The sequence below is a fragment of the Salarias fasciatus genome, chromosome 12 (genome assembly GCF_902148845.1).
Source record: "Salarias fasciatus chromosome 12, fSalaFa1.1, whole genome shotgun sequence".
NCBI classification, from domain to species: domain Eukaryota; kingdom Metazoa; phylum Chordata; class Actinopteri; order Blenniiformes; family Blenniidae; genus Salarias; species Salarias fasciatus.
In genome coordinates this window covers 1,545,370-1,571,401 of record NC_043756.1, presented here as the reverse complement: position 1 = coordinate 1,571,401, position 26,032 = coordinate 1,545,370, and the positions used below count along the sequence as shown (strand labels likewise).

The 26,032-nt window shown below is 55.7% G+C and overlaps 1 protein-coding gene across 1 annotated transcript in view; it reads left to right on the top strand.

The window, feature by feature from the left end:
* Window positions 1–19,682, top strand: part of fras1 (Fraser extracellular matrix complex subunit 1) — a 45,578-nt gene extending 25,896 nt beyond the window's left edge. The window contains exons 21-53 of the mRNA XM_030104122.1: window positions 944–1,134; window positions 1,212–1,368; window positions 4,276–4,539; window positions 4,610–4,804; window positions 5,069–5,188; window positions 5,547–5,726; window positions 5,932–6,056; window positions 6,218–6,358; window positions 6,432–6,659; window positions 6,734–6,847; window positions 6,977–7,127; window positions 8,051–8,210; window positions 8,300–8,468; window positions 8,545–8,791; window positions 9,822–10,166; window positions 10,280–10,440; window positions 10,592–10,739; window positions 10,819–11,024; window positions 11,093–11,249; window positions 11,332–11,532; window positions 11,619–11,806; window positions 13,057–13,332; window positions 13,429–13,661; window positions 13,738–13,898; window positions 14,124–14,338; window positions 14,414–14,564; window positions 14,672–14,779; window positions 15,957–16,116; window positions 16,198–16,314; window positions 16,433–16,599; window positions 16,833–17,038; window positions 17,317–17,463; window positions 17,628–19,682. Of these exons, the coding sequence (XP_029959982.1) occupies window positions 944–1,134; window positions 1,212–1,368; window positions 4,276–4,539; window positions 4,610–4,804; window positions 5,069–5,188; window positions 5,547–5,726; window positions 5,932–6,056; window positions 6,218–6,358; window positions 6,432–6,659; window positions 6,734–6,847; window positions 6,977–7,127; window positions 8,051–8,210; window positions 8,300–8,468; window positions 8,545–8,791; window positions 9,822–10,166; window positions 10,280–10,440; window positions 10,592–10,739; window positions 10,819–11,024; window positions 11,093–11,249; window positions 11,332–11,532; window positions 11,619–11,806; window positions 13,057–13,332; window positions 13,429–13,661; window positions 13,738–13,898; window positions 14,124–14,338; window positions 14,414–14,564; window positions 14,672–14,779; window positions 15,957–16,116; window positions 16,198–16,314; window positions 16,433–16,599; window positions 16,833–17,038; window positions 17,317–17,463; window positions 17,628–18,209 (6,371 nt within the window). The 3' untranslated portion in view covers window positions 18,210–19,682. The remainder of the gene's footprint in view (window positions 1–943; window positions 1,135–1,211; window positions 1,369–4,275; window positions 4,540–4,609; window positions 4,805–5,068; window positions 5,189–5,546; window positions 5,727–5,931; window positions 6,057–6,217; window positions 6,359–6,431; window positions 6,660–6,733; window positions 6,848–6,976; window positions 7,128–8,050; window positions 8,211–8,299; window positions 8,469–8,544; window positions 8,792–9,821; window positions 10,167–10,279; window positions 10,441–10,591; window positions 10,740–10,818; window positions 11,025–11,092; window positions 11,250–11,331; window positions 11,533–11,618; window positions 11,807–13,056; window positions 13,333–13,428; window positions 13,662–13,737; window positions 13,899–14,123; window positions 14,339–14,413; window positions 14,565–14,671; window positions 14,780–15,956; window positions 16,117–16,197; window positions 16,315–16,432; window positions 16,600–16,832; window positions 17,039–17,316; window positions 17,464–17,627) is intronic.
* The last annotated feature ends 6,350 nt before the right edge of the window (window positions 19,683–26,032 follow it).

Here is a 26,032-nt window from a genome sequence, read left to right as displayed (position 1 = left end):
TGAGAGCAGCCGGGACTCCATTTTCAAACGTCCGGGACAGACTGAGGTCTCTCTGAATCCAAAATATAAAGTGACAGATGATCCCGTGAAAATGTCCACGTGAAGCATTTTTACAGGAACATGACTTTCTAGGGGGAGCAGTTCAAAAGCCCTGATGAGACAGGAGAACAAAGGTCGTTACGTTTCCTGGTATGGCGCAGGAGCCAGGTCTGGGGTTGGGGCTCGCTGGCGAGCGCCTGGTGGCCGGGCCTCTGCCCACGGGGCCCGGCCGGGGTCAGCCTGAAGGGGCGACGTGGGTCTGGCCTCCGGTGGACCCACCACCCACCGAGAAAACCGTAGGCAAGGTGTCCGGTGACCCGATCCGAGACACAGAGCCTGGCTCTAGGGCCATGGAATGTCACCTCGTTGGGGGGAGGAGCCTGAGCTGGTGAGGGAGGTTGACTAGATACCGGCTACCGGTACCGGCTAGATATAGTCGGGCTCACCTCCACACAGCCGGGGCTCTGGAACCCTCCTCTGGAGAAGGGCTGGACTCTCCACTGCTCTGGCGTTGCCGCGGTGAGAGGCGGCGGGCTGGTGAGGGTCTGCTTACAGCCCCACAGCTGGGGGTTGGAGTTCTCCCCAGTGAACCAGAGGGTCTGGTCCCTGGTCCCTGGTCCTCCGGGTCGGGGACAGGTGCCTCACTGTGGTCTCGGCTTATGGGCCGAACAGCAGTGCAGAGTACCCGGCCTTCTTGGAGACTGCAATGCATGCTGGGAAAATATGATCCAGCTTCAATTAGACGAACCAGTAATGATGATTTCAGAGTGAGAAGCTTTGGCCCAAGCTGAGCGCAGCCTGAGCCGAGCCTCTGAGCTCAGGCTTCATGGAGATGGGCTTGTGGAAGTGGCAGCAGAGCAGGATGAATGCTTCGCCTGAAGCGCTCTCCCCTCGGGTCCTGCAGGCAGCTCAGTGGGCGGCTCCCGGCTCGTCACCTCGGACGCCCCCTTCTCCCTGGAGGACCTGGCGTCGAACCACATCTTCTACGTCCAGGACGGCGGGCGGAGGCCGGCGGCGGAGCGGGACGCCTTCAGCCTGTACGTCAGCGACGGGACCAGCCGGACCGAAGCCTTCACCGTGGAGATCCACATCCAGGTAACACTCAGCAAGGCGGCGGGCGGCGGGCCTCCCCGGTATCAAACCCGTGACCCGCCGCCTGCCCGGCTCTCCAGCAGAGTGAAGAGGACCGGCGGCCGGTGGTGGCGGTCAGCAGCATCCACGTGGAGGAGAACTCCGGGGTGGTCATCACCAACTCGTCCCTGAGCGTTCTGGACAGGGACACTCCGGAGAACGAGATCCTCTTCACCGTCGTCAGGATCCCCTCCTACGGTGAGCACCGCTACACCCCGGTCACATCCAGAACACCGGCTCGCTGGACAATCCAGAGCAGACCAGAAGCTCCGGAGAACACCCTCCTCTAGACTCTCCTCTAGACTCTCCTCTAGACTCTCCTCTAGACTCTAGACTCTCCTCTAGACTCTCCTCCAGACTCTCCTCCAGACTCTCCTCCAGACTCTCCTCTAGACTCTCCTCTAGACTCTCCTCTAGACTCTCCTCTAGACTCTAGACTCTCCTCTAGACTCTCCTCCAGACTCTCCTCCAGACTCTCCTCTAGACTCTCTCCTCTAGACTCTCCTCTAGACTCTCTCCTCTAGACTCTCCTCCAGACTCTCCTCTAGACTCTCCTCTAGACTCCAGACTCTCCTCCAGACTCTCCTCTAGACTCTCCTCTAGACTCTCTCCTCTAGACTCTCCTCTAGACTCCAGACTCTCCTCTAGACTCTCCTCTAGACTCTCCTCCAGACTCTCCTCTAGACTCTCTCCTCTAGACTCTCCTCTAGACTCTCCTCTAGACTCTCTCCTCTAGACTCTCTCCTCTAGACTCTCCTCTAGACTCTCTCCTCTAGATTCTCCTCCAGACTCCAGACTCTCCTCCAGACTCTCCTCTAGACTCTCCTCTAGACTCTCTCCTCTAGACTCTAGACTCTAGACTCTCCTCTAGACTCTCTCCTCTAGACTCTCCTCCAGACTCCAGACTCTCCTCCAGACTCTCCTCCAGACTCTCCTCTAGACTCTCCTCTAGACTCTCTCCTCTAGACTCTCCTCTAGACTCTCTCCTCTAGACTCTCCTCCAGACTCCAGACTCTCCTCCAGACTCTCCTCCAGACTCTCCTCTAGACTCTCCTCTAGACTCTCTCCTCTAGACTCTCCTCCAGACTCCAGACTCTCCTCCAGACTCTCCTCCAGACTCTCCTCTAGACTCTCCTCTAGACTCTCTCCTCTAGACTCTCCTCTAGACTCTCTCCTCTAGACTCTCCTCCAGACTCCAGACTCTCCTCCAGACTCTCCTCTAGACTCTCCTCTAGACTCTCCTCTAGACTCTCCTCCAGACTCTCCTCCAGACTCTAGACTCCAGACTCTCCTCTAGACTCTCCCCTCCTCTCCTCTCAGCTCATGGCTTTTTGCCGACATCTCATTTCTCTGTCTGGTTGTTCCTTTTAGAGTTCAACTCTTTACTCAGTGAACTGAAGTTACTCTTCTCTCTATAATGGAATAGCAGCTCTGGCTTTGTGTGAAACAGAGAATTTCTGCTTCAGATTTTACATTAAAAACCTAAAGAGCGTAATTTTGTGTAATTTTGACTGGCTGTCCTTCAAAGGCGTCCCGTGGAGCTGGAGTCTGGCAGAAAATGAGAACAGGAGTGTGTTTTCTGCTGGGCTGTCAGTGTTCATCACAGTAATCCTGATTAGTGGCAGAATTAGGATTATGGTCAGCAGTTAGCTCAAAGAAAAGAAACATTAGAGAAAACTTGAAGTCGGTCGGCTCTGAACCTCAACCTCACGTCTCATGAGTTCATTTCACTTTCTGTCGTTGGGACTTTGTGTTTCTGTGATTAACGGTGACCAATAAGCAGGGCCAGTTCTAGGCATAGGCGAACTAGACGGCCGCCGAGGGCGCAGTGTACGGGGGGGCGTGGGTCCAAAAGCCCCGGTGCTGTCTGATGGAGACGGAATGGGACCGGCTGAAGGAGTGATGTTCAGGAAGGCTGTGAGGAACCGAGATCTGAAAACTATCACTGGATCCCACTGGAAAATGAACATCTGGGTCACAAAGGTTGAGTTGTTGGGATTTTTGCGGGCAGTGAGACACTCAGCCTCTCCGCCGCCATCAGGTCATATCAGACCGTCTCTCTCCCAGCATGCCGTCTGCGGCGTTACTATGAAAAGTGATCAATGAGTGAACACATCTGATTGTTGGATTGTGAGATGAGCTGAGCCCATCTGAATGTGTGCCGCTGTTCAGCTGTCAAACAGCAGCAGCGTCAGCGCTGGGGGAAATATGACCCGATGCACAGCAGCAACACACACACACACACACACACACACACACACACACACACACACACACACACACACACACACACACACACACACACACACACACACACACAGGTTTGTATTTCTATCCTTGTGAGGACACTCATTGACATAATGCATTTACTAGCTCCTAACCCTGACCCTTACCCTAACCCTAACCCAGACCACAACACAGCCTAACCCTAAAGAAATGTTTTTGACCTTTGACTTTTTTCAGTAACAACATGGTCAAGAAAACACTGTTTCCCTCATTAGGACCGGAAGAAGGTCCCACAAGGCACATCGAGTAGGTTTTCCTATCCTTCTGGGGACATTTGGTCCCCACAAGGATAGAAAAATGCGCTCGCACACACACACACACACACACACACACACACACACACACACACACACACGTCAGCATTAAACTCATTAAACTGAATGAAACGTTCAGGATAAGGATCACAGCTCGCGTTCCCCTCAGCCCCCCCCCCCCCCAGCTGCACCCAGTGACCTCCAGCCGTCAGACGGAGCACACGGTGACCCCGGTGACCCGAGCCGGCTGGGATTTTACCCCACTGTCCGTAAAATATCAACACTCTGTTACAGAGCCAAACTGTCTCATTAAGCCTCGGGACTGAGGCCTGAATCCCATCTGAACACGGCTGAGACTGAAGCGGTGGAACTCAGCAGAATGGAAAAACTCTCATTAGTTCCTACAGAGTCGTTTAATGTTCTGCTTGAAAAAACTGCATCTTCCTCCAGTCGATGGGCACACACACACACACACACACACACGCACACACACACACACACACACACATACACACACACACACACACACCTCATCAAGCGCCTCATCCGTGCCTCGGTTCCTCAGGGAAGCTCCGCAGACGGCAGTTCTACTCGCAGCCGCTGGAGAACGGCCGCGTCCTCGCCAAAGGTTCCACCTTCACCTACCAGGACGTGCTGGACCGGCTGCTGGTCTACACCCCGGAGGCGGCCGGCGGGGGCGCCGACGAGGTGGGCTTCACCCTCACCGACGGCGTCTACACCCACTCGGGGCGGCTGCAGTTCACCATGGACGTGCGGCGCAGCGAGGGCCCCCGGATGACGGTGAACCGGGGGCTGCAGCTCCCGGCAGGTGAGGCTCCGCCCGCCGGGGGGGGAGGCGGAGTCAGAGAGGGACCCGCTGAGCTCGTGTTTGGCCGCAGGGTCGTCCTCCAAGGTCACGGAGCAGAACCTGAAGGGGACGGACATCGACTCCGACGACCTGAAGCTCCGCTACGTCCTCACCAAGGACCCTCCGGCCGGAAAGCTGCAGCTCGGCGGCGGCGGCGGCGGTCGGCCGCAGAAGGTTTCCCTCAAAGGTCCCGTGCAGAGCTTCACTCAGGACGACGTCAACAGAGGTAGGAAGCCTGGGGTTCTGTCTGTTCTCTGTACTCCAGCATGAGCTCCACCCATCATCCACCAAGACAGTCCGGCCGGCTTTAACTCACTGAGAAACATCAGAAGGGCTGAAACAGGTTTCTGCTGCAGTCTGGTTTCTCCGGTTGACGTAGCTTCATGATCACTGTTCCTATGAAGGAGTGAAGCGTAGAATGCTGGTCTCTGTGGACAGCCGTGGAGCTGTGGCGCTTCAGGATGAAGGGAGTGTGTTCTGTGTTCTCCAGGCCTGCTGCAGTTCAGCCATGAGAAGGGGGAGAAGGGGGGCAGCCTGTCCTTCAAGTTCGACCTGGTGGACCCGGAGGGGAACAGACTGATCGACCAGTCCTTCTTCATCAGCGTGCTGGGTGAGCCCGGAGCGTGCTCAGGGTGTTCGTCAGCACCCGGTTCAGGACTGCAGGGACTGGAGGCCGGTGTGGTAAAGAGGCAGGGACCACCATGTCTCCAGTCCCCGGGCCACAGGGCTCTGTCCTGGGAACCTCACTTGTCCTTCATTCACCTCCTTCAGTGTCTGCAGAAGTCAGGGACGAGACGCCGATGTTCAGCTTGTGTGTCTGTGGAACCTTGAAGGGCCTCATCATGAAATGTGTTCTCATACTGAGCAGAGGTCAACTTCCCCTGAGGACTCCGTCTCCAGGGGACGTGCTGACCTCATTGTCCCACTTGTCCCGCCCCTCGTTGTGCTGATGGTGTGTTCTGCCTCAGAGGACCGCCTGCCTCCCACCGTGGTGTCCAACAAGGGCCTGGTGCTGGACGAGAACACGGCCAAGAAGCTGACCACCCTGCAGCTGTCGGCCAGCGACCAGGACAGCGAGCCGGGGGAGCTGGTCTACCGCGTCACCAAGCAGCCCGGCCTGGGACACCTGGAGCACGCCGCCAGTCCAGGTAGATCCGTCCAGACCCGGGGCTGGGGGGGTCCACAAGAACAGCTGATCACAGAGAGCTGTGAGCTGTGAATCCTGAAGTCTGTCTTCATCAAACAGACGCTCGTACACCCTGACCAGTGTGTCCCAAACAGATCCTCCTGCCCTCTGTGTCTTCACACAGCTGAGATTTACTGCAGTGGATATTTCCTGTGTTTTTCCTCCAGGCTCCAGGATCAGCACGTTCACCCAGGCCGACCTGGCGTCTCGCAGCGTCCAGTACGTCCACACCAGCGAAGAGGAGAAGCACGCGGACCAGTTCTCCTTCAGCGTGTCCGACGGCACCAACGAGGTGAACGGCAGGAACCTTCTGACCTTCCCAGCGTTCGGCTGCATTTGATGAAGAGTGGAGCGGGTTTTAGTTTCCCTCATGGGCTCCTGCTCAGTCCAGAGTCCGGTCGGGTCTGGTGTGAAGGCCGGGTCCGAGGTGACGCCGGTGTGTGCCGTCCCCAGGTGGCCCAGACCTTCTACATCACCATCAGGCCGGTGGACGACTCCCTGCCTCTGCTGCACGTCCCGGGCATCCGGGTCCAGGAGGGCGTGAGGAAGACCATCACCGAGTTCGAGCTGAAGGCCACCGACGCAGACACCGAGGTGGGATCAGGCCTGAGCGCCGATGCGAGTCCAGAACCTCAGACCAGATCTGAGCTCCACCTCCACTCTGCAGGCCGAGTCCATCGTCTTCACCGTGGTCCAGCCGCCTCGCCACGGCACCATCGAGCGCACCGGGAACGGCCAGCACTACCGGCAGACCGGCAGCTTCAGCATGGACGACGTCTACCAGAACCGCATCAGCTACAACCACGACGGCTCCAACTTCCTGAAGGACCGCTTCACCTTCACCGTGGCCGACGGCGCCAACCTGCTCTTCATGGTGGAGGAGGGCGGCAAGGAGGTGCGTGTGTGTGTGTGTGTGTGTGTGTTCCTGGCCCTCACCCAGACTCACTTCCTGTCTGTGTGCGTCTCCAGGTCGTGACCGCCGCTCCTCAGAAGTTCAAGATTGAGATTTTGCCGGTGGACGACGGGACGCCGCGGATCGTCACCAACCTGGGGCTGCAGTGGCTGGAGTACATGGACAACAAGGTGCAGCGCGCACACACACACACACACACACACACACACACACACACACACACACACACTCGCAGTGTGTGTGAGTGTCTGTGTGGATCTTCTGCCATCAGACAGTTTCCCTGTGGTTGTTTCTGACAGGCGACCAACCTGATCACCAAGAAGGAGCTGCTGACCTCCGACCCCGACACGGACGACGGGCAGCTGGTGTACGAGGTCACCACGGGGCCAAGGCACGGCTTCCTGGAGAGCAAAGCGAAGCCCGGCGCCGCCATCAGCACCTTCACACAAGGTACAGGAGCTGAGTCCCTCTGGTTCTCATGAGGACGGGGCGGAGGAGCTGAGTCCCTCTGGTTCTCATGAGGACGGGGCGGAGGAGCTGAGTCCCTCTGGTTCTCATGAGGACGGGGCGGAGGAGCTGAGTCCCTCTGGTTCTCATGAGGACGGGGTGGAGGAGCTGAGTCCCTCTGGTTCTCATGAGGACGGGGCGGAGGAGCTGAGTCCCTCTGGTTCTCATGAGGACGGGGTGGAGGAGCTGAGTCCCTCTGGTTCTCAAGAGGACAGGGTGGAGGAGCTGAGTCCCTCTGGTTCTCATGAGGACGGGGCGGAGGAGCTGAGTCCCTCTGGGTCTCATGAGGATGGGGTGGAGGAGCTGAGTCCCTCTGGTTCTCAAGAGGACGGGGGGGAGGAGCTGAGTCCCTCTGGTTCTCAAGAGGACGGGGGGGAGGAGCTGAGTCCCTCTGGGTCTCATGAGGACGGGGGGGAGGAGCTGAGTCCCTCTGGTTCTCAAGAGTACGGGGGGGAGGAGCTGAGTCCCTCTGGTTCTCAAGAGGACGGGGTGGAGGAGCTGAGTCCCTCTGGTTCTCAAGAGGACGGGGGGGAGGAGCTGAGTCCCTCTGGTTCTCAAGAGGACAGGGTGGAGGAGCTGAGTCCCTCTGGTTCTCATGAGGACGGGGCGGAGGAGCTGAGTCCCTCTGGGTCTCATGAGGACGGGGTGGAGGAGCTGAGTCCCTCTGGGTCTCATGAGGACGGGGTGGAGGAGCTGAGTCCCTCTGGTTCTCATGAGGACGGGTAGCAAATAAATAAATAAATAAATAAGTAAATGAATAAACTTCAAGGTGTTTTCTTGTAACTGTTGAGCGAACGGCCGTTGCTCTGGGGTGTGAAGTGTGACTGGGTGACTCTGCTCCGCTCCCGGGCCCCGCTGCGCTCCAGCTGACGTTAACCTGGGTCTGATCCGCTACGTGCTGCGCGAGGAGAACGTCCAGGAGACCACGGACAACTTCAAGTTCCTGGTGAAGGACAGCAAGCCCAACGTGGTCAGCGACAACGTCTTCCACATCCAGTGGTCGGTCATCAGCTTCCAGCACCAGAGGTGAGCCGCGGTTCGATCCCCGGAGCCGCCCCGCCCCCGCTCCGACCCGCTGACCTGACCCCGCCCCTTCCTGCTCCGCCCCTCCGCAGCTACAACGTGAGCGAGAAGGCCGGCGCGGTGGCGGTGACGGTGAAGCGCAGCGGCAACCTCAACCAGTACGCCATCGTGCTGTGCCGCACCGAGCAGGGCAGCGCCTCGTCCAGCGGCAGCCCCGGGTCCCGGCCCGGACAGCAGGACTACGTGGAGTACGCCGGCCAGGTCGGTCCCGGACGGGTGCGGCGGACGGCCTGCCGCGGACGGGTTCTGGAGCCGTGTCCTCTGCTGCGGTCCGCAGGTGCAGTTCGACGAGCGCGAGGACACCAAGGTGTGCACCGTGGTCGTCAACGACGACCAGGTGTTCGAGGGCGCGGAGAGCTTCCAGGTGGAGCTCAGCATGCCGGTCTACGCCCTGCTGGGGGGGCACACCCGGGCCGTGGTCCACATCAACGACACGGAGGACGAGCCCACCCTGCAGTTCGACAAGAAGACCTACCACGTCAACGAGAGCAGCGGCTTCGTCCACGTCCCCATCGAGAGGAAAGGTAGAGGCGGCGCCGCCGCCGGGTCCGTCTCAGAACCCAGAACCCGGAACCACAACGGTCTGGCTGCCGTCGTGTGAACATCGTGGTTCAAAGCATCTTCTGTCCCCCGTCCGACAGCTTGATCGATCCATTGATCTTAGAAACATGAAGGAACTGCAGGAAACAACTGCAAGTGATCTGAAAAAGACGGTTTTACATGATTTGTGTATTTATTTAGAAGTAAGACTCCTGTAGTCAGTGAGGCTGAGACCGAAACCTGAAAACCCAGCAAACATCGGAATGAGCAGCAGGAGGGTTCAGGCTCTGAATCAGGCCTTTCTAAAGAGAGTGGCCTGCTGACCATCAAGACAGAAATGGTGGAACATTCTGGTTACTCTTATGGTTATAAATAATGTCTTTTACTGAACAGTTTCTTTTAAAGCCTTGAATAGACTGATTATTCAACACAACTTCAAAGATTTGACAACATATAAAAATACAGTTTTCCAAAGATGGAAAAAAGTCCAAAACTGATCTGGAAGATATTAGTTGTCTTATATTATTCATGCTGACGGTCAAATAACCAAAAGATAAAGCTTTTTAAAGACGCTCACATTAAAATCTATGTAAATTTGTTATTAGAGGATTTTTCTCTGCTTCAAGACTGAAGTGAGCAGGAAGACACACCAGCAGCTGTCCCCCTGAGAGGACAGGAATCACAGACTTCACCTTTACCCTCCAGATCTCCACACACTCGTCTGATTTATCGAGAGAACATTAATCATCGGTCATCCTTACATCCTAGCTCCAGGCTGGTGTTTAAAGCAGGACTTTCTGGACCAGCTGCACAGTGGACAGGCTCAGCTGAGGCCGTCAGATCTGTCTGCATTTCTGAGATAAAAGCATCAATGGTCATGCAGAAACTGAAAAATAAAGGAACCAGGAGTTACCAGAGGCTGGAGTGTCTTCCATGAAGGTTCCTCCTCCTCCTCAGACCTCCTGCGCACTGCGTCCTCTCAGGTGACCTCTGACCCTGTGTCCCTCCCCTCAGGAGACACGTCCAGCACCGTCTCGGCGCTGTGCTACACCGTGGCGGGCTCGGCTCGCGGCAGCGGCCTTCACGCCCTGGAGTCGGGCTCCGACTTCAAGAGCCGCGGCACGGCGGCGGACAGCCGCGTGATCCTGGGCCCCGGCGTGGCCATGTCCACCTGCGACGTGACGCTGGTGGACGACAGCGAGTACGAGCTGTCCGAGGACTTCCAGCTGGTGCTGGCCGACGCCTCGGACAACGCCCGCACGGGCGCCGTGACGGTGGCCACGGTGGTGATCGACGGGCCCAACGACGCCTCCACCGTCACCCTGGGCAACGCCACCTTCACCTTCAGCGAAGACGCCGGTACGAAACCCTCTCTGCTGTGGCCGATGTGGTGTGACCCCTGGACTCGGTCCCAGATGTGACCCAGACCAGGAGAGTCCTGGTCTGACCTGGCTCTGCTCCTCCCCCCTCAGGGACCATCGAGATCCCGGTGCTGCGTCAGGGCAGCGACCTCTCCTCCCTGACCTCGGTGTGGTGTGCCACCAGACCCTCGGACCCCCCCTCGGCCGGCCCCGGGGTCGACTACATCCCCAGCTCCAAGAAGGTGGAGTTCAAGCCCGGAAAGACGGAGGAGGTGCCGACCTTTGACCTGCTTCTGCGGATCTCAGTCCCGCTGTCCAGCTGTCAGCCACACGTTTCAGGAGTTAGAGCTGCCAACAGAGTCCTCTCTGTCCCCTGTCCCCTGTCCCCTGTCCCCTGTCCCCTGTCCCCTGTCCCCTGTCCAGACCTGCAGCCTGACCATCATGGACGACGTCCAGAACCCGGTCATAGAGGGAGCCGAGTCCTTCGTGGTTTTCCTGAGTTCTCCTCAGGGAGCCGTTCTGCAGGAACCCTACGAAGCCAACGTCATCATCACCGACGCCTTCCAGGACAGTACGTCCACACACACACACACACACACACACACACACACACACACACACACAGAGTGACTGTCATTGGTCTCTCTCAGTTCCCAGCATGCAGTTTGAGAAGACAGCCTACCGGGTGAAGGAGAAGGACGGCGTCCTGCACATCCCCGTCCTCCGCAGCGGGGACTTGTCCTTCCGGTCGTCCGTCCGCTGCTTCACCCGCACCATGTCGGCCATGGTGACGGACGACTTCGAGGAGAGGACGAACACGGACGAGTCCTCCGTCACGTTCCTGCGAGGAGAGAAGGTAGCGGTGGGCGGAGTCCGGCCGGGCCCCTGTTCTGCGGTCGTCACGGTAACCTGTGGGTCCTCCAGGTGAAGAACTGCTCCGTTCGCGTCCACGACGACTCCGTGTTCGAGCCCGAGGAGGAGTTCCAGGTCCACCTGGGGACGCCGCTCGGCGACCACTGGAGCGGCGCCATGGTGGGGGTGAAAGACGTGGTCACCGTCACCATCACCAACGACGAGGACGGTGAGCGTCTCCGTCAGGTCCACAGTGCCTGTGTGTGGCCAGCGGGGGCAGCACTGAGCCCTGCGTCCCCTCTCCCCCCCAGCTCCCACCATAGAGTTTGAGCAGGCGTCCTATCAGGTCCGAGAGCCTCCCGGTCCAGACGGCATCCAGGTCCTCAACGTTAAGGTGGTCCGGACCGGAGATCTGGACCGCACGTCCAAGATCCGCTGCAGCACCCGGGACGGATCGGCCCAGTCCGGACTGGACTACAACCCAAAGAGCCGCGTGCTGAAGTTCACCCCGGGTCAGTGCTGAGGGCTGGGCCCGGACCCGGACCGAGACCGGGGCCCTCAGGTGGTCCGACACTCAGAACCGGGTCTTCTCCCACAGGTCTGGACCACATCCTCTTCAAGGTGGACATCCTGTCCAACGAGGACAGGGAGTGGCACGAGTCCTTCTCTCTGGTGCTGGGGCCCGACGACCCCGTGGAGGCGGTGCTCGGGGAGATCACCATGGCAACGGTGACCATTCTGGACCAGGAGGCCGCCGGCAGCCTGATCCTCCCCGCCCCGCCCGTCGTAAGTTCACCTGCCGTGAGGGACGGAGGGACAGGGACAGAGGGACAGGGACGGAGGGACAGGGACGAAGGGAGAGGGATGGAGGGAGAGGGACGGAGGGACAGGGACAGAGGGACAGGGACAGAGGGACAGGGACGGAGGGACAGGGACGAAGGGAGAGGGACGGAGGGACAGGGACGGAGGGACAGGGACGGAGGGACAGGGACGGAGGGACAGGGACGGAGGGACAGGGACAGAGGGACAGGGACGGAGGGACAGGGACGAAGGGAGAGGGACGGAGGGACAGGGACGGAGGGACAGGGACGGAGGGACAGGGACGAAGGGACAGGGACGGAGGGACAGGGACAGAGGGACAGGGACGGAGGGACAGGGATGGAGGGACAGGGACAGAGGGACAGGGACGGAGGGAGAGGGACAGAGGGACAGGGACGGAGGGAGAGGGACAGAGGGACAGGGACAGAGGGACAGGGACGGAGGGACAGGGACGGAGGGAGAGGGACAGAGGGACAGGGACGGAGGGACAGGGACGGAGGGACAGGGACGGAGGGACAGGGACGGAGGGACAGGGACGAAGGGAGAGGGACAGAGGGACAGGGACGGAGGGACAGGGACAGAGGGACAGGGACAGAGGGACAGGGACGGAGGGACAGGGATGGAGGGACAGGGACAGAGGGACAGGGACGGAGGGAGAGGGACAGAGGGACAGGGACGGAGGGAGAGGGACAGAGGGACAGGGACGGAGGGACAGGGACGGAGGGACAGGGACGGAGGGACAGGGACGGAGGGAGAGGGATGGAGGGAGAGGGACGGAGGGAGAGGGACGGAGGGACAGGGACGGAGGGACAGGGACGAAGGGAGAGGGACAGAGGGACAGGGACGGAGGGACAGGGACAGAGGGACAGGGATGGAGGGACAGGGACAGAGGGACAGGGACGGAGGGAGAGGGACAGAGGGACAGGGACAGAGGGACAGGGACGGAGGGACAGGGACGGAGGGAGAGGGACAGAGGGAGAGGGACAGAGGGACAGGGACAGAGGGACAGGGACGGAGGGACAGGGACGGAGGGAGAGAGACAGAGGGACAGGGACAGGGACGGACGAAGAGGGACAGGGACGGAGGGAGAGGGACAGAGGGAGAGGGACCGAGAGGGATGGACGGGGAGGGATGGACGGGGAGGGACGGAGGGACAGGGACTGGAGCTCAGCGCCAGAGTCCCCCCTCCTCAGACTGAGCGTCTGCTCCGCCTGCAGGTGGTCTCCCTGGCGGACTACGACCACGTCCAGGAGGTGACCCGGGAGGGCAGTAAGAGGACGCCGTCCCCGGGGTACCCCCTGGTGTGCGTCACCCCCTGCGACCCCCACCACCCCGGGTACCCTGTGATGAAGGAGCGCTGCCAGGAGGCGGGCATCAACCAGACCCAGGTCCACTTCTCCTGGGAGGTGGCGGCGCCCACCGACACCAGCGGGGCGCGCTCGCCGTTCGAGACGGTGACGGACAACACGCCGTACACCGGCACCAACCACCGGGTGAGCCTGCACCTCCCACAGCGGCGCCCCGCCCGCCCCGCCCGCAGTCTTCCAATGTGTGTGTGTGTGTGTGTGTGTGTGTGTGTGTCCTGTCAGGTCCTGGACAGTATCTACTTCAGCCGCCGTTTCCACGTGCGCTGCGTGGCCCAGGCCCGGGACAAGGCGGGACACCTGGGCACGCCGCTGAGGAGCAACATCGCCACCATCGGCACGGACGGCGCCATCTGCCACACGCCGGTCACCACGGGGACGGCCCGGGGCTTCCAGGCCCAGTCCTTCATCGCCACGCTCAAGTACCTGGACGTCAAGCACAAGGAGCACCCCAACCGGTCAGTCCCGCCGCCGCCGCCGCCGCCCCGCTCAGCTGGCCGCCCGCCGCATCTCCTCTGCTCTGCTCCCGTCCAGGATCCACATCTCGGTCCAGATCCCGCACCAGGACGGCATGCTGCCCCTCATCTCCACCCTGCCGCTGCACAACCTGCACTTCCTGCTGTCCGAGTCCGTCTACCGGCAGCAGCACGTCTGCTCCAACCTGGTCACCCTGCCGGAGCTGCAGGGGCTGAGCGGTACAACACACACACACTCACACACACTCACACACACACACACACACACACACACACACACACACACACACACACACACACACACACACAGTGATACTTCCACTGTATAAGTTCTTCAGCGGTTGCTTTGTGAGTTTTTAAATGTTTGAAACGTAATCTTCTGTGGTAATCAGATTGCTGTCTTGTGTATGTGTGTGTGTGTGTGTGTGTGTCTCACTGCTCCAGACTCGGGCTTCCTGGACGATGTGTCGGTGGACAGCATCTCCCTGGGCCCGGGCTTCGACCGGCCGTACCAGTTCGACCCGGGCGTCCGCGAGGCGCGGAGCCTGCGGCTGTACCAACACCTCAACCTGAAGAGCTGCATCTGGACCTTCGACGCCTTCTACGACATGACGGAGCTCATCGACGTCTGCGGCGGCTCCGTCACCGCCGACTTCCAGGTTCGGGAGGACCTCGGTGGACGGGCCGCACGGACCGTCTCAGACATCCCATAATAATCAGCCTGGCTCCCGCAGGTCCGGGACTCGGCCCAGTCCTTCCTGACGGTGCAGGTCCCTCTCTACGTGTCCTACATCTACGTGACAGCCCCCAGAGGCTGGGCGTCCCTGGAGCACCACACCGAGATGGAGTTCTCCTTCTTCTACGACACGGTGCTCTGGAGGACAGGTCAGGACCACCGCAGACCCACACACACACACACACACGGCGTCCGCCTCCGGCCCAGGTCGGGTCCGGCCAGTCAGCAGTCCCCAGACGTGTGTCCCTGTGCGCAGGCATCCAGACGGACAGCGTCCTCTCAGCCAGACTGCAGATCATCAGGATCTACATCCGAGAGGACGGACGGCTGGTCATCGAGTTCAAGACACACGCCAAGTTCAGAGGTGAGGACAGGACGGAGCAGGACACGACCGGTCCATCAGTCCGTCTGTCCCTCTGTCCCTCTGTCCGTCCGTCTGTCTGTCTGTGTGTCGATCTGTCACATTTTGACTTTGTTCTTGAAATCCTATGGTCCCATCCTGTTCCAGACACGAGAGGATTTCTGACACTGTGTTAATTTTGACGTGAATTTTTCATTTGATTTCAGTCGTAGTATCTCACCAAAGACCTGATTTAGTTAAAGTCACACTTTAGTTTTGTTTCGTTTTAGTTAAAATTTAGTCTGTGGAAATTAGTTTTAGTCTTAATTTTAGTCTTGATGAAATTAAGACTAAAATTACTAGATAGATAGATAGATAGATAGATAGATAGATAGATAGATAATTTTATGGTCCCAGTGGGAAATTTGTCTGGGGCACAGTGCTACATCAACATACATATAAAAACAACACAACATAAAACCACAGCTGATACACATAGCAGAAGTGCAAAAGGATGATTGTTTATGGTTGTAAAAACTCCACTGTAAGCATATCTTTAATTATGTTTAGATATTTAAATTTAGAATGTATCCTATAACTCTTGTATCACAAATATGAATATCTGAGGCTTGTTAGAAAAAATTGAAATACATGAACTTCAGACTCTTTCTGTAAATTCTTACAACAAATGACAACCTGCAAGAAAAAGCTGCAATCATAATGACCAGCAGGTGGCGGTAATGCAGCCGACGGGATGCAAGCTGCCGTAAAACATCACAGAAGAAGAAGAGAAACACAACAGCAAACACTGCTCTGACAGACAGTGTTGCGGAGCCGGACGGAGCCGGTGATCCCGGCGTGGCGATGGTTAAACCCAGCGTGTCCGGCGGCCAGCGGCGGCTTCTTCGTCACATTTTTACTCGTTAGTTCATGATGTTCAGAGATTTTGTTTTAGTTTTTGTTGTCATTATTTATTAAATTTACGTTCTCGTCACAAATTAGTCACGGAATAAAGGGTCGTCAACGAATAGTTTTTGTTTGTTTTTGTTGACAAAATTACCTTCTGACACAGTGTGTGGCAGCTCTGACGTCCCCATCGCTCTTCTAGTGCTCTGTGTGTGCGTGTGTGTGTGTCTGTGTGTGTGTGTGTTGATCAGCAGCACACACACAGCAGCCACAGCAGTGTCTCCTCCTGACTCAGGCCAGTTCGTCCCTGAACACCACACGCTGCCGGGCCACAAGTCCCACCTGATGGCGCCGGACCACCTGGGAGGCATGGAGTTCGACCTGCAGCTGCTGTGGAGCGCCCAGACCTTCGACTCGCCGTACCAGCTGTGGAGGGCCACCAGCTCCTACAGCAGGTCTGCAGACCGTCCCGTCGGAGCCGGTTCTCCCCTGGCGCCGGGTGAGGTTCCTGACCCGGTCTGTTCCGGTCTCCACAGGAAGGACTACTCCGGAGAGTACACCGTGTTTTTGATCCCGTGCACCGTCCAGCCCACCCAGCCCTGGATCGACCCCGCCGACAGGCCTCTGTCCTGCACCGCCCACGCTCCAGAGAAGTAGGGCCCGATCGGCGCCGGCCTCAGCTGTTGGGCGGCAGCGACCGTGGCGTTAGGGGGATGTTTGGAGTCACGCTGTGGTCCTGAACAGCTGACTGAACTGGACGTTCTCCGACAGGTTCCTGGTGCCGATCGCCTTCCAGCAGACCAACCGGCCCGTCCCCGTGGTGTACTCCCTCAACACCGAGTTCCACCTGTGCAACAACGAGAAGGTCTTCACCATGGACCCGGCCGACGCCGACGTCTCCATGGCCGAGATGGACTACAAGGGAGCCTTCTCCATGGGTATGGCTGCTCCGGCCTTCCTTCACAGCAGGGGGGGCCCAACTACTGTCCTGAGGGCTGCATACAGGGCCGGGCTTCACGGGTTGGGCATCCTAGCATCACTATCACAGCATTCAGAGCCTCATGGAAAGAGTCTGGGTCTGGTCTCGAGAGTCTGGGTCTGGTTTAGCAGGTTCAGTCTTGAGTCTTTTTCAGAGCTGTTCTCTGGTTCGTCCCTGTGCTGCCCCCTGCAGGTCAGACGCTGTATGGCCGGGTGCTGTGGAACCCGGAGCAGAACCTGAACGCGGCCTACAGGCTGCAGCTGGAGAAGGTGTACCTGTGCACCGGCAGGGACGGCTACGTCCCGTTCTTCGACCCCACGGGGACGCTGTACAACGAGGGTCCGCAGTACGGCTGCATCCAGCCCAACAAGCACCTGAAGCACCGCTTCCTGCTGCTGGTAACACACTCACACACGCTCACACACACACACACACACACACACACACACACACACACACACACACACACACACACACACTAAAAGCTTTTGAACTGGCCCTGCTGCCTGGCTCTCCGATCCTCATCCGTCTGTTTTGCATCTTAATCATCATCACATGGTTCAGCTCCAGCTGCAAATCCATCTCCAGGCTCAGCTCTAGGCTCATGTCCAGGTCCAGGTCCAGGTCCAGGTGTTGTCCCCTGTCCTCATGCTCCCCCCTCCCTGCTCTCCTGCAGGACCGGAAGCAGCCGGACGTCTGTGACCGGTTCTTCCACGACGTTCCGTTCGAGGCGCACTTCGCCTCGGAGCTGCCGGAGCTGCAGGCCGTGGCGGCCATGCCGGGCGTGGACGGCTTCACCATCAAGGTGGACGCTCTCTACAAGGTGTGTGAAGCTGCAGGGCTCTCAGGAAGAAGGCTGGTACCCCCTGCCGGGTCTCGTGGTCTTGCTGGCCTGTGCTGAACCCGGGATGTGGCGGTCGGTTCTGGACTCAGCAGGTCTTGCCTCTCCTCTGCTCTGACGCTCCTTCTGCTCGCTGCGATTGGCAGGTGGAGGCGGGGCACCAGTGGTACCTGCAGGTGATCTACGTGATCAGCCCGGAGTCCCGGTCCAGCCCCAGAGTCCAGCGCTCGGTGACCTACCAGCTGAGCCGGTCCCGGCGGGACCTGGTGGACCGCAGCGGCAGGCTGACCCTGGACGAGTCGCTCATCTACGACAACGAGGGCGACCAGGTGAAGAACGGCACCAACATGAAGTCGCTGCGCCTGGACGCCGGGCCGCCGGCCGCCTTCGACGCCCACGTGGGCGGCTCCGTGGGAGGGGGCGTGGCCGCCGTCACCCTGCTGGCGCTGCTGCTGCTGGCCTCCTGCTTCCTGCTCCGACGCTGCCGGCGCGCCGCCAAGAGGAAGAGCGGCGAGGCGGCCAAGACGTACGAGGACTACCCGCTCAACACCAAGGTGGAGGTGTGCCTGGACAAGTGTGTGGAGAAGAACTTCAGCAGCAGGCACTGCACGGTGAGGAACGTCACCGTCCCCAACCGCAGCCAGCAGCCCGCCGGCAAGCCCAAGGTCAAGCAGGTCAACCTGGAGGTCAAGCTCCACAACAACCTCGGCGACGGCACGGAGGTCTGAACGCCGGGCCGCCGCAGACAGGAAGGCGGCGAGAGAGGAGGAGCTCACATAGAAACAACTATTTTCTCAAACAGTTTGTACTTAACCCAACGCAAAGTTTGTAATCTATTTTTATACCGCTTGGAGAAAGGGAAGAGCCGACATGCAGGAAGCTGGGCTACCTCAGGAATCCACCGCAGTGGGCGCCAAAACCGCGTGAGCCGGCCAGAACAGCCGTATGCCGTCCAAACCCCTGGATCCCATCCTGCTCACGGTCCCTCCACATCACCTGTGCAGCCTGTGGCTCAGACACTGGATTGTAGTCGACACTGGAGTTTAGCTGGTCGGAACCGGTCTGTGCTGCCTGTAGTGGCCTCAGGCTGTGGACGGTAGCCACTGGAGACGTCCTCCATTAAAACACCTTTCCCTTCAGAATTGGCCTCAGCGCTCTCCAGCAGGGGTGTCATTCTACTTTCAGCGCCGTTGCTGCGCCAAACCTTCATTTGGATGTTTCCCTTTGTGTAGCGCAGGTCTGCAGCCACATGTGGTTCATTACTTTCAATATTCCTGCATCTTTTTAAATGTTCACGCCAGACGACCTTCTTCCATGTCTGCACACTGCCTTCCACCTCAGCTCACAACACTGGACAGAAACAATACTCACTTTTATTCATTTCTCCAGTCCGGGCTTTGTTTTCCTGTGAGCCAGATTGGATCGTCTGGTGGACCACTTTTAGCCCCCCAGCCGCATGTTTGACACCCCTGCTCTAGAAATCACTGAGAGAGTGCTTTGCTCAGGAGTGCCCTGTACACCAGCTGTGTGTTAAACACACTGAGCTGGAGTCAGGAGTGAGATCGAAGATCAGAAGAATGAATGAAACCTTATCAAGTGCAATTATCCCCTCCTGTCTGCTGCTCCTCGCTTCGACTCGCTGGAGCGTGGTTTGTCTCTCAAGCCTTACTGAGTTGCGTTTGTACATCCTGAACGGACCGTGCTGATCTGTTTCTCGCTCTTGGTTTGTACTCAGCCAATATTAAGTGCCATGCAGTATTTTTCCTCATGAAATTTGTAAAGAAATCGTTGTTTTCCTCTTTTAGTGTAATTTGTATTTCGGGAGACGCCCGTCCACATGACCGCCTGCTTCAGCCTTACTACTGTATGAACGGTGTGTGTGTGTGTGTGTGTGTGTGTGTGTACCTGCCTGCCTTTCATCAGCTCTCCCTCAGAATATTCTGGTATCTCTGTAGCCTGTGGTCAGGGTGTAGCCGCCGCTGTCTGTCATGTTATTGTGAGGCGTGGGCTTTAAGCTCTGCAGAAACAGGCTGGTCTCTGTCTCCGCCCCGCCTCCCGTCCACTGTGTGCCTATCAGTCAACACTGGAGAGGAGAACGTCACGGACATGGTTTCTGGTGCTCGTCATTTAGTGGGGGAAAACAACACTGATATAAAGTTGATGCCTGTATTCTGTGCCTTTTTTTAGTAATAAAATTAATCTGAAACGTTCTCCATGCCGCTTTGTTTCTGAGTCATGTCTGTCTACAATTCTTCCATCCGTCCATCTGTCCATTTCCTCCCTCTTATCCAGGCAGGGTCGCAGGAGCAGCCATCGGAGCAGCACTTCCTGTCCCCACACTTCCTGTCCCCACACTTCCTCCAGTTCTTCTGGGAGGGTCCCGAGGGGTTCCCAGACCAGTTGCGAGGCATAGTCCCTCCGGCATGTCCCAGGTCTTCGCCTGTTCCTCCTCCCAGCAGGAGATACTTGGAAGACCTCCCCTGGGAGACGTCCATCCTAAACAGACACCTCGTCCGCCCCAGGTGCTCCTCTGGATGTGGAGAAGGAGCTGGTGACGTAGCTCCTCCCCCTGGTGACGTAGCTCCTCCCCCTGTCTCTAAGGCAGCGTCCAGCCACCCTACGGAGGAAGCTCATTTCAGCTGCTTGTTGACAAAACCGTTGATAGGATCCTGTTAAGTCTTAACCCAGAACATCCCACAGTGTTCTGTCTGGTCTAATGCTGGGACTGACACATCTTGATGCTTGTCAGTCTTTGATAGTGACAAGGGGCATTCTGGGTAATGGGACTGTAATTCATCCAGTACACATTCATGATCGGTTCAGTAAACATGGCTGCTGAAGTCCTGCAGTCGGTGTGTCGTAGTGTCAGAAGAGCTGAGCATCTGGATTCTGTCAGAACGTAGAAGTTCAACCCGCCCAACAGATTTAAGTCTGACTGCCCTGCAGAACGGCCGGAGTGGAGACAGAGATGTTCGCGCTTCAGGCTGGCTAGTGTCGTGGAATTTTATTTTAAAAAGTATCCTAGGCCAGTCACGGTGCAAAAAACCCCACAAACATATATTCCAGAAAAAACGTAAAATCCTCAAGTATATCCACTCTTGGTTCTTGAAGTCTTCCATCGTAGTTCTCCTCTGAAAAATCAGGCAGAGTCAGAGTCAGAATGCAAAAGGAGGACTTTATTCCCAAAAACACCTCCTGGCAGTCAGGTTGACCAAAAGAACTGACGCGCTGATCGCTCTCCGCTCCATCTATTTATACTATTTCTTGGGAGTTCGTCAACTCTCCATGGACTCTTCGTCAAGACACAATTGTTCCCCCCTCCCTACAAAGGTCATGGTCCGTGACCCCTTGGGAGGCCCTCTCAGCCTCCATCAAGTCTCCATCAAGTCTTCCCAAATGCCAGGTGTTGTGCAACAAATCATAGTGTCACATTTCTTGTCCAGTGAGCCTCATTTGCACCAGAGGGAGACAGAGAGAGAATTGACCTGTAGTCTTGACTTTTGAAAAAACAAACTGTCCAGCTGCCAAGAGGCTGCTGTAAAAATGAAACATGGCAGGCTGGCGAACAGAAAAAGGATACATGTCTTTTCTACACCTGTGTCTACTAGCATACTATAACTAACAGAGACATGCATTACATGAACAATAGTAAATAACATAATATAATAAGCATGATGTAAAGAATATTATAAAATTATTCTACACTAGCTAAACAGTGATGACGGGGAAATTCAAGTTCATTGATTTATGTGATGGGAACTGAAGATGAAGAGATATTCTCACAGTTTGCAAGAGAGGATGAGGAGAAGGATTACGAAGCCGTAATGAAAAGGTCTGGGGCTTCCGGCGGCGCCATGTTTCGATAGGACGCAAAAGTTTGAGCTCTGCTGAATAACTAACTTATCAAACAACATTTGAACAAAACTCAGCAAAAAACATGCCCAACGACACCACAAAGACAGGTGTTGGCGAAAGACTCTCCACATATCAGCACAGAGAAGAGGATGAAAAATCGCCGGAAACACCTGAAGCTAACAAGCCTGCTAAGCTAGGTGCAGCTAGCACTAGTAAAGCTACTGAACCTGCCATAGAACATGGAGGAGATGCTGCAAGCTATCGTCCAGTCGAACTGCGAAATACAGGAGGACATTTTACAGATGAGGATGGATGTAAAGGAATTCAAAGGCCAATCCAGAGAATTGTTCACAATACTTGAAACATCGGTCGGAGGTTTGAGCGCACAATTAACAAAGCTAGAAAAGAGGGTTATCGACGCAGAGGAGCGGAGAACACTCACGGAGGAGACCGCCGCGGCTCACGGAACAGGAATCGGCAGCGTGAGGCAGAACTTGTGGAACGATGTGAGGATCTTCAGAACCGGGCGAAAAGACAAAACTTCATTCGGTCGTTTTGGTTTGTGGCATCAGCTGCAGCAGACTCAATATGAGGGATCGACACTCAGCCATCATAGGGCCGCAGCAATGTACCCGATGGACCGGGAGCCGGCTCCACACGGGGACTGGTCACCTCTGGAGGTAGGCCAGTTGAGGACTTGGAAGCCAGTTTGGGATGTTTGCTTCCTAATGTTTCACTGTCTGAAGCGTCCTTCCTGTTCTCCCGGCTCACTCCTCTGTCTCTGGCCCTGCTGTGTGTTCTCCTCCAGACTTGGTTCGCCAAATCACAACCCATTGTAAATACGTTCTCTAGATGGCCGTTTGGGAAAACATTAAGCTTTAATGCAGCCTGGTACCAAACTCGACCATGGCTGGAATACTCAGTGATGCGTGATGCCAGATTTTGTTTTGCTTTTTAAACATGAATCAGGTACCGCACACTCCAGACTTTACACTGAAAAAAGATCCCAAACTTGCTGACATCACGAAACATATACCTGAAAACACTAAATACACATCAAATGTCATTCAAAATAAAATAATTGCAACATTGGCAAAATGGTGTTGGATGATATCAGGACCAGGCATGAAAACTCTGACTCTCTGGGGTTTTGTTTTGAAAGTGATGGTATCAGCGACCGCTGCAACATTGGAACTTTGTCTCTGACTCTGTCCCAGAAGAACACCTGATCGGCGTGGTGGAACTGAGCCAGCTTGATGCTGAACATGTGAGCACACACACTCCCCCATCGTTCTGACCTGTGATACAATGCTGATAACGGTGTCTCATGCTGTGGTGGTGCAGCAGCATGTCTGCAGTGAGGGGTGGGCTGCAGGCCCTCCTTCAAAGCTCAGCAGGGACATTCCTTATGTTCACTGCTTCAAGGGCAATGTTCAACATTCTGCACAGAGCAATTGTTGAGATGGAGACAAGATTCTCTCAAAAGAATGTTGACTGAATGAAAGCCACATCCTCTCTCCTGCCCAAGAAGATGGCTTTCCTGGACCCCTGCCTCCTGAAGCCACTTCAGATGCCTGCATGCACAGAGCAGAGTAGCATGAGCCTGCAAATGAAACTGTGGTTACAAGACCAGTGTTAATGGATAAACTGCCAACGCATGTGAACCTCTCTGAAGCTTGCAGATGCATTCAGCAGCACAGAGATGCATTTCCCATCTTGCACAGATTGTATGTCACTGCACTAATCATTGGTGTGTCTTCAGCTGCATGTGAAAGCTCTTTCTCAACGCTAACCTACATTCTCACTCCTCTCCAAGAACAATGCTGCACGAGAGATTCAGTCATTTTGGCTCATGAGAAAGAAATTACAAGGAATCTTGACATGAACCGATTTTTGACAGAATTTGCCAAGAGCAGCTGCAGACTTGTCCTGTAGATGGTATCTGGGACAGTATGGATCCCTTTAACCTAACCTGCTGCTTTATGAAATGCACATTTCATTTTGTTCTAAGTAAATCTTTGCTTGTGTTGTAACCTTCTCTTTCGCCTTAAAAGAAAGAAGAGTAATGCCCCCCCACACCTGGCGTCCTGGGTGTGGGTGTATGGCTGGAGGCTTTGACTGCTCAGTTACAATTACAGGCTGATGTTTTAGCGAGAAGCTGGCTACCTATAGATACCTCTCTGACTAAGGGGAACCTCACTCTGCTGTAATGTCTTTGCTGTAATTATTATGTATTCATTGATTTTTATTGAGCTTCCTGGGCCTCGATAGCTTTTCTATTTTGTTTTGTTTGTGTTTTTTTCCTCTCTCCTCTCTGGCCCACTCTTCTTTCTGTTCGATCATACTTTGTCGGTGATGTTGTCAAGGAATGTTGTGGTTTTTGTTGTGTCTTAGGTTCAATAAAAATACAGTTAAAAAAAAAAAGGTGTGATGACCATGTTGTGCCTGAAATTAAATTTTGACCTCCTGACACTCCGTTCTCGAGCCCTGGAGGGGGCTTCAGTTTCAGGCTACCACCAGCTACAAAGAAAAGCAGCACACACTCCCAGTGTACGTGAATAAAGGAAATGCAGCTGCTTATTGAGCCGCCTGAAGGCGTTGGGCTTAGTGAGCGGGTGGATGAAGCTGAGAGTGTCTTCCATTCAGGGGGTTCGCTAAAGACTGAACCGGTCAAAACATTACAAGAGGGTGTTCAGCCTGATGCAGTGCACACAGCCAGACGTCTGCCGCTGGCTCCCCTGGTAAAGAAAGAGCTGCAGAGGAAGGAAAATGAGGGCATCATTGAAAAAGTAAGTGAGCCTACAGAGCGGTGTGCTGCCATGGGTCCAGGTCTCAAACCCAACAGGAAGGAGGTCAGGTGCTGCATGACCTGAGACGACTCAGTGAAGCAGTGAAACGGGAGAACGACCTGCTAATGCCACGTCTGGTCAGGTCACAGGTGTTTACCACGTTGGATGCTGCCAGCAGGTTCTACCAAAGTCCCCTGCATGAGGACAGCAGGAGGCTCGCCACATTTATCACCCAGACCAAACACACACAGGAAAGAGCCGCTGATGCCAAGCGAGCTTCCACGCAGACCGCGGCGAAAGGCTGCTACAGATCTATGTGACCTTAAAAAGCACAACTATGAGACAGTGTCTGACTGTTACTCAAGGTATTTAGAAATCCTTCATCTGCCTCCAGCCACTAGCAGTCAGGTGGCTGCCAGGCTACAAGCTACATTTACCTGCCATGGCGTCCAGTTAACCCCAGTTAACATCAGAAGAAACATACTGCAGCGAGTCCACATCACCCTCAGAGCGACGGGCATGCTGGGAAGGCTGTTCAAGCAGGGAGAGAGACTCTGACAGGAGGACGCCCTCCTCGCTCTGCTGCCTCACACCCACCGCTGTCCCCTCCCTCGCTGCTTTAGCCTGTTTCATTTAGAGGAACATTGCCAGAGAGAGAGAGAAAAAACTAGAAGAGGACATTTGTATGTAATTTGTCTGAATTTGCATTCAGTTTAAATACAGTACAGCAGTGTGGCTGTGTGAGGAAGCTGAGGCGAACTCGGTTCGTTCCTGGAGGAGTTTAGTCCTGAGTTTAGTTTAGTCCTGTAATGAATGAAGGAGCGATGCATCTCGAAGCTGCTCAGTCTTCATAGTGACAAGGGGCATTCTGGGTAATGGGAGTGTGACTCATTCCGTAGACAGAAACTGTTTCTTTTTCTTCATCGTACTGATTCTGGGAACAATGATCCCACTTCGCAGTAGTTTTCTGGAGCACTGTGCCACAACAACACCCAAGACATGTGTTCCCTTCATTTTCCAGGCCAGCTGAAGACACCCGTTAAACGTCCCTTTGCTCCTCTTGCTCTTCACTTTACTCCTGTTGTTTCTCTCAGTCTGTCAGTCTTTCCTTCTCTGACATTTTAAATGTAACTTTAATTTTTCTTTTCTTTACTTTTGTTCCACCAGGGACTTGTGTGTCCTGGTCTTCAGAGTCAAGGTTTTGTGTGTTGACGGGGGAACGCTGTCAGATAAGATGTTAATGAAACACTGCATCACCGGAGCTGAAGAGACTCACAGCTATTGTGTTAAAGGCTGTGGTGTAAAGTTTAAAGTGCTTTTTTGTAATTTATCAAGAAAGCAAAATTAAGATTTACTTTTTTAGACATGAACTGTTGGAGAGATTTTTTTTTCTTTAAAACCAAAATTAGCTAAGACAAATGTAACATTGCAGCCTGATATAAATTTCAACCTTGATTCACACGTCACACCATTCTCCCAGCGAGGCCCCACCTCAACATGGAAAAACCTTCACGGCTTTAAAATGAAAAGTAAAAGTTTGATATAAAACAGGTTTTTGTTCAGTTTGAGCTCGAGAAATGCAAATCAGACTCAAACTTTCCTGTTCCAGTGACTGAGCAGACCTCAGTCTCAAGTAGCTCGTATTACCTGAGTGGGCGTGGCCCTGTCAGACCTGCTGGAGTGGGCGTGGCCCTGTAAACCTGCTGGGGTAGTTCATGTGGCCTGAGTGGGCGTGGCCCTGTCAGACCTGCTGGAGTGGGCGTGGCCCTGTAAACCTGCTGGGGTAGTTCATGTGGCCTGAGTGGGCGTGGCCCTGTCAGACCTGCTGGAGTGGGCGTGGCTCTGTAAACCTGCTGGGGTAGTTCATGTGGCCTGAGTGGGCGTGGCCCTGTGAGACCTGCTAGGCA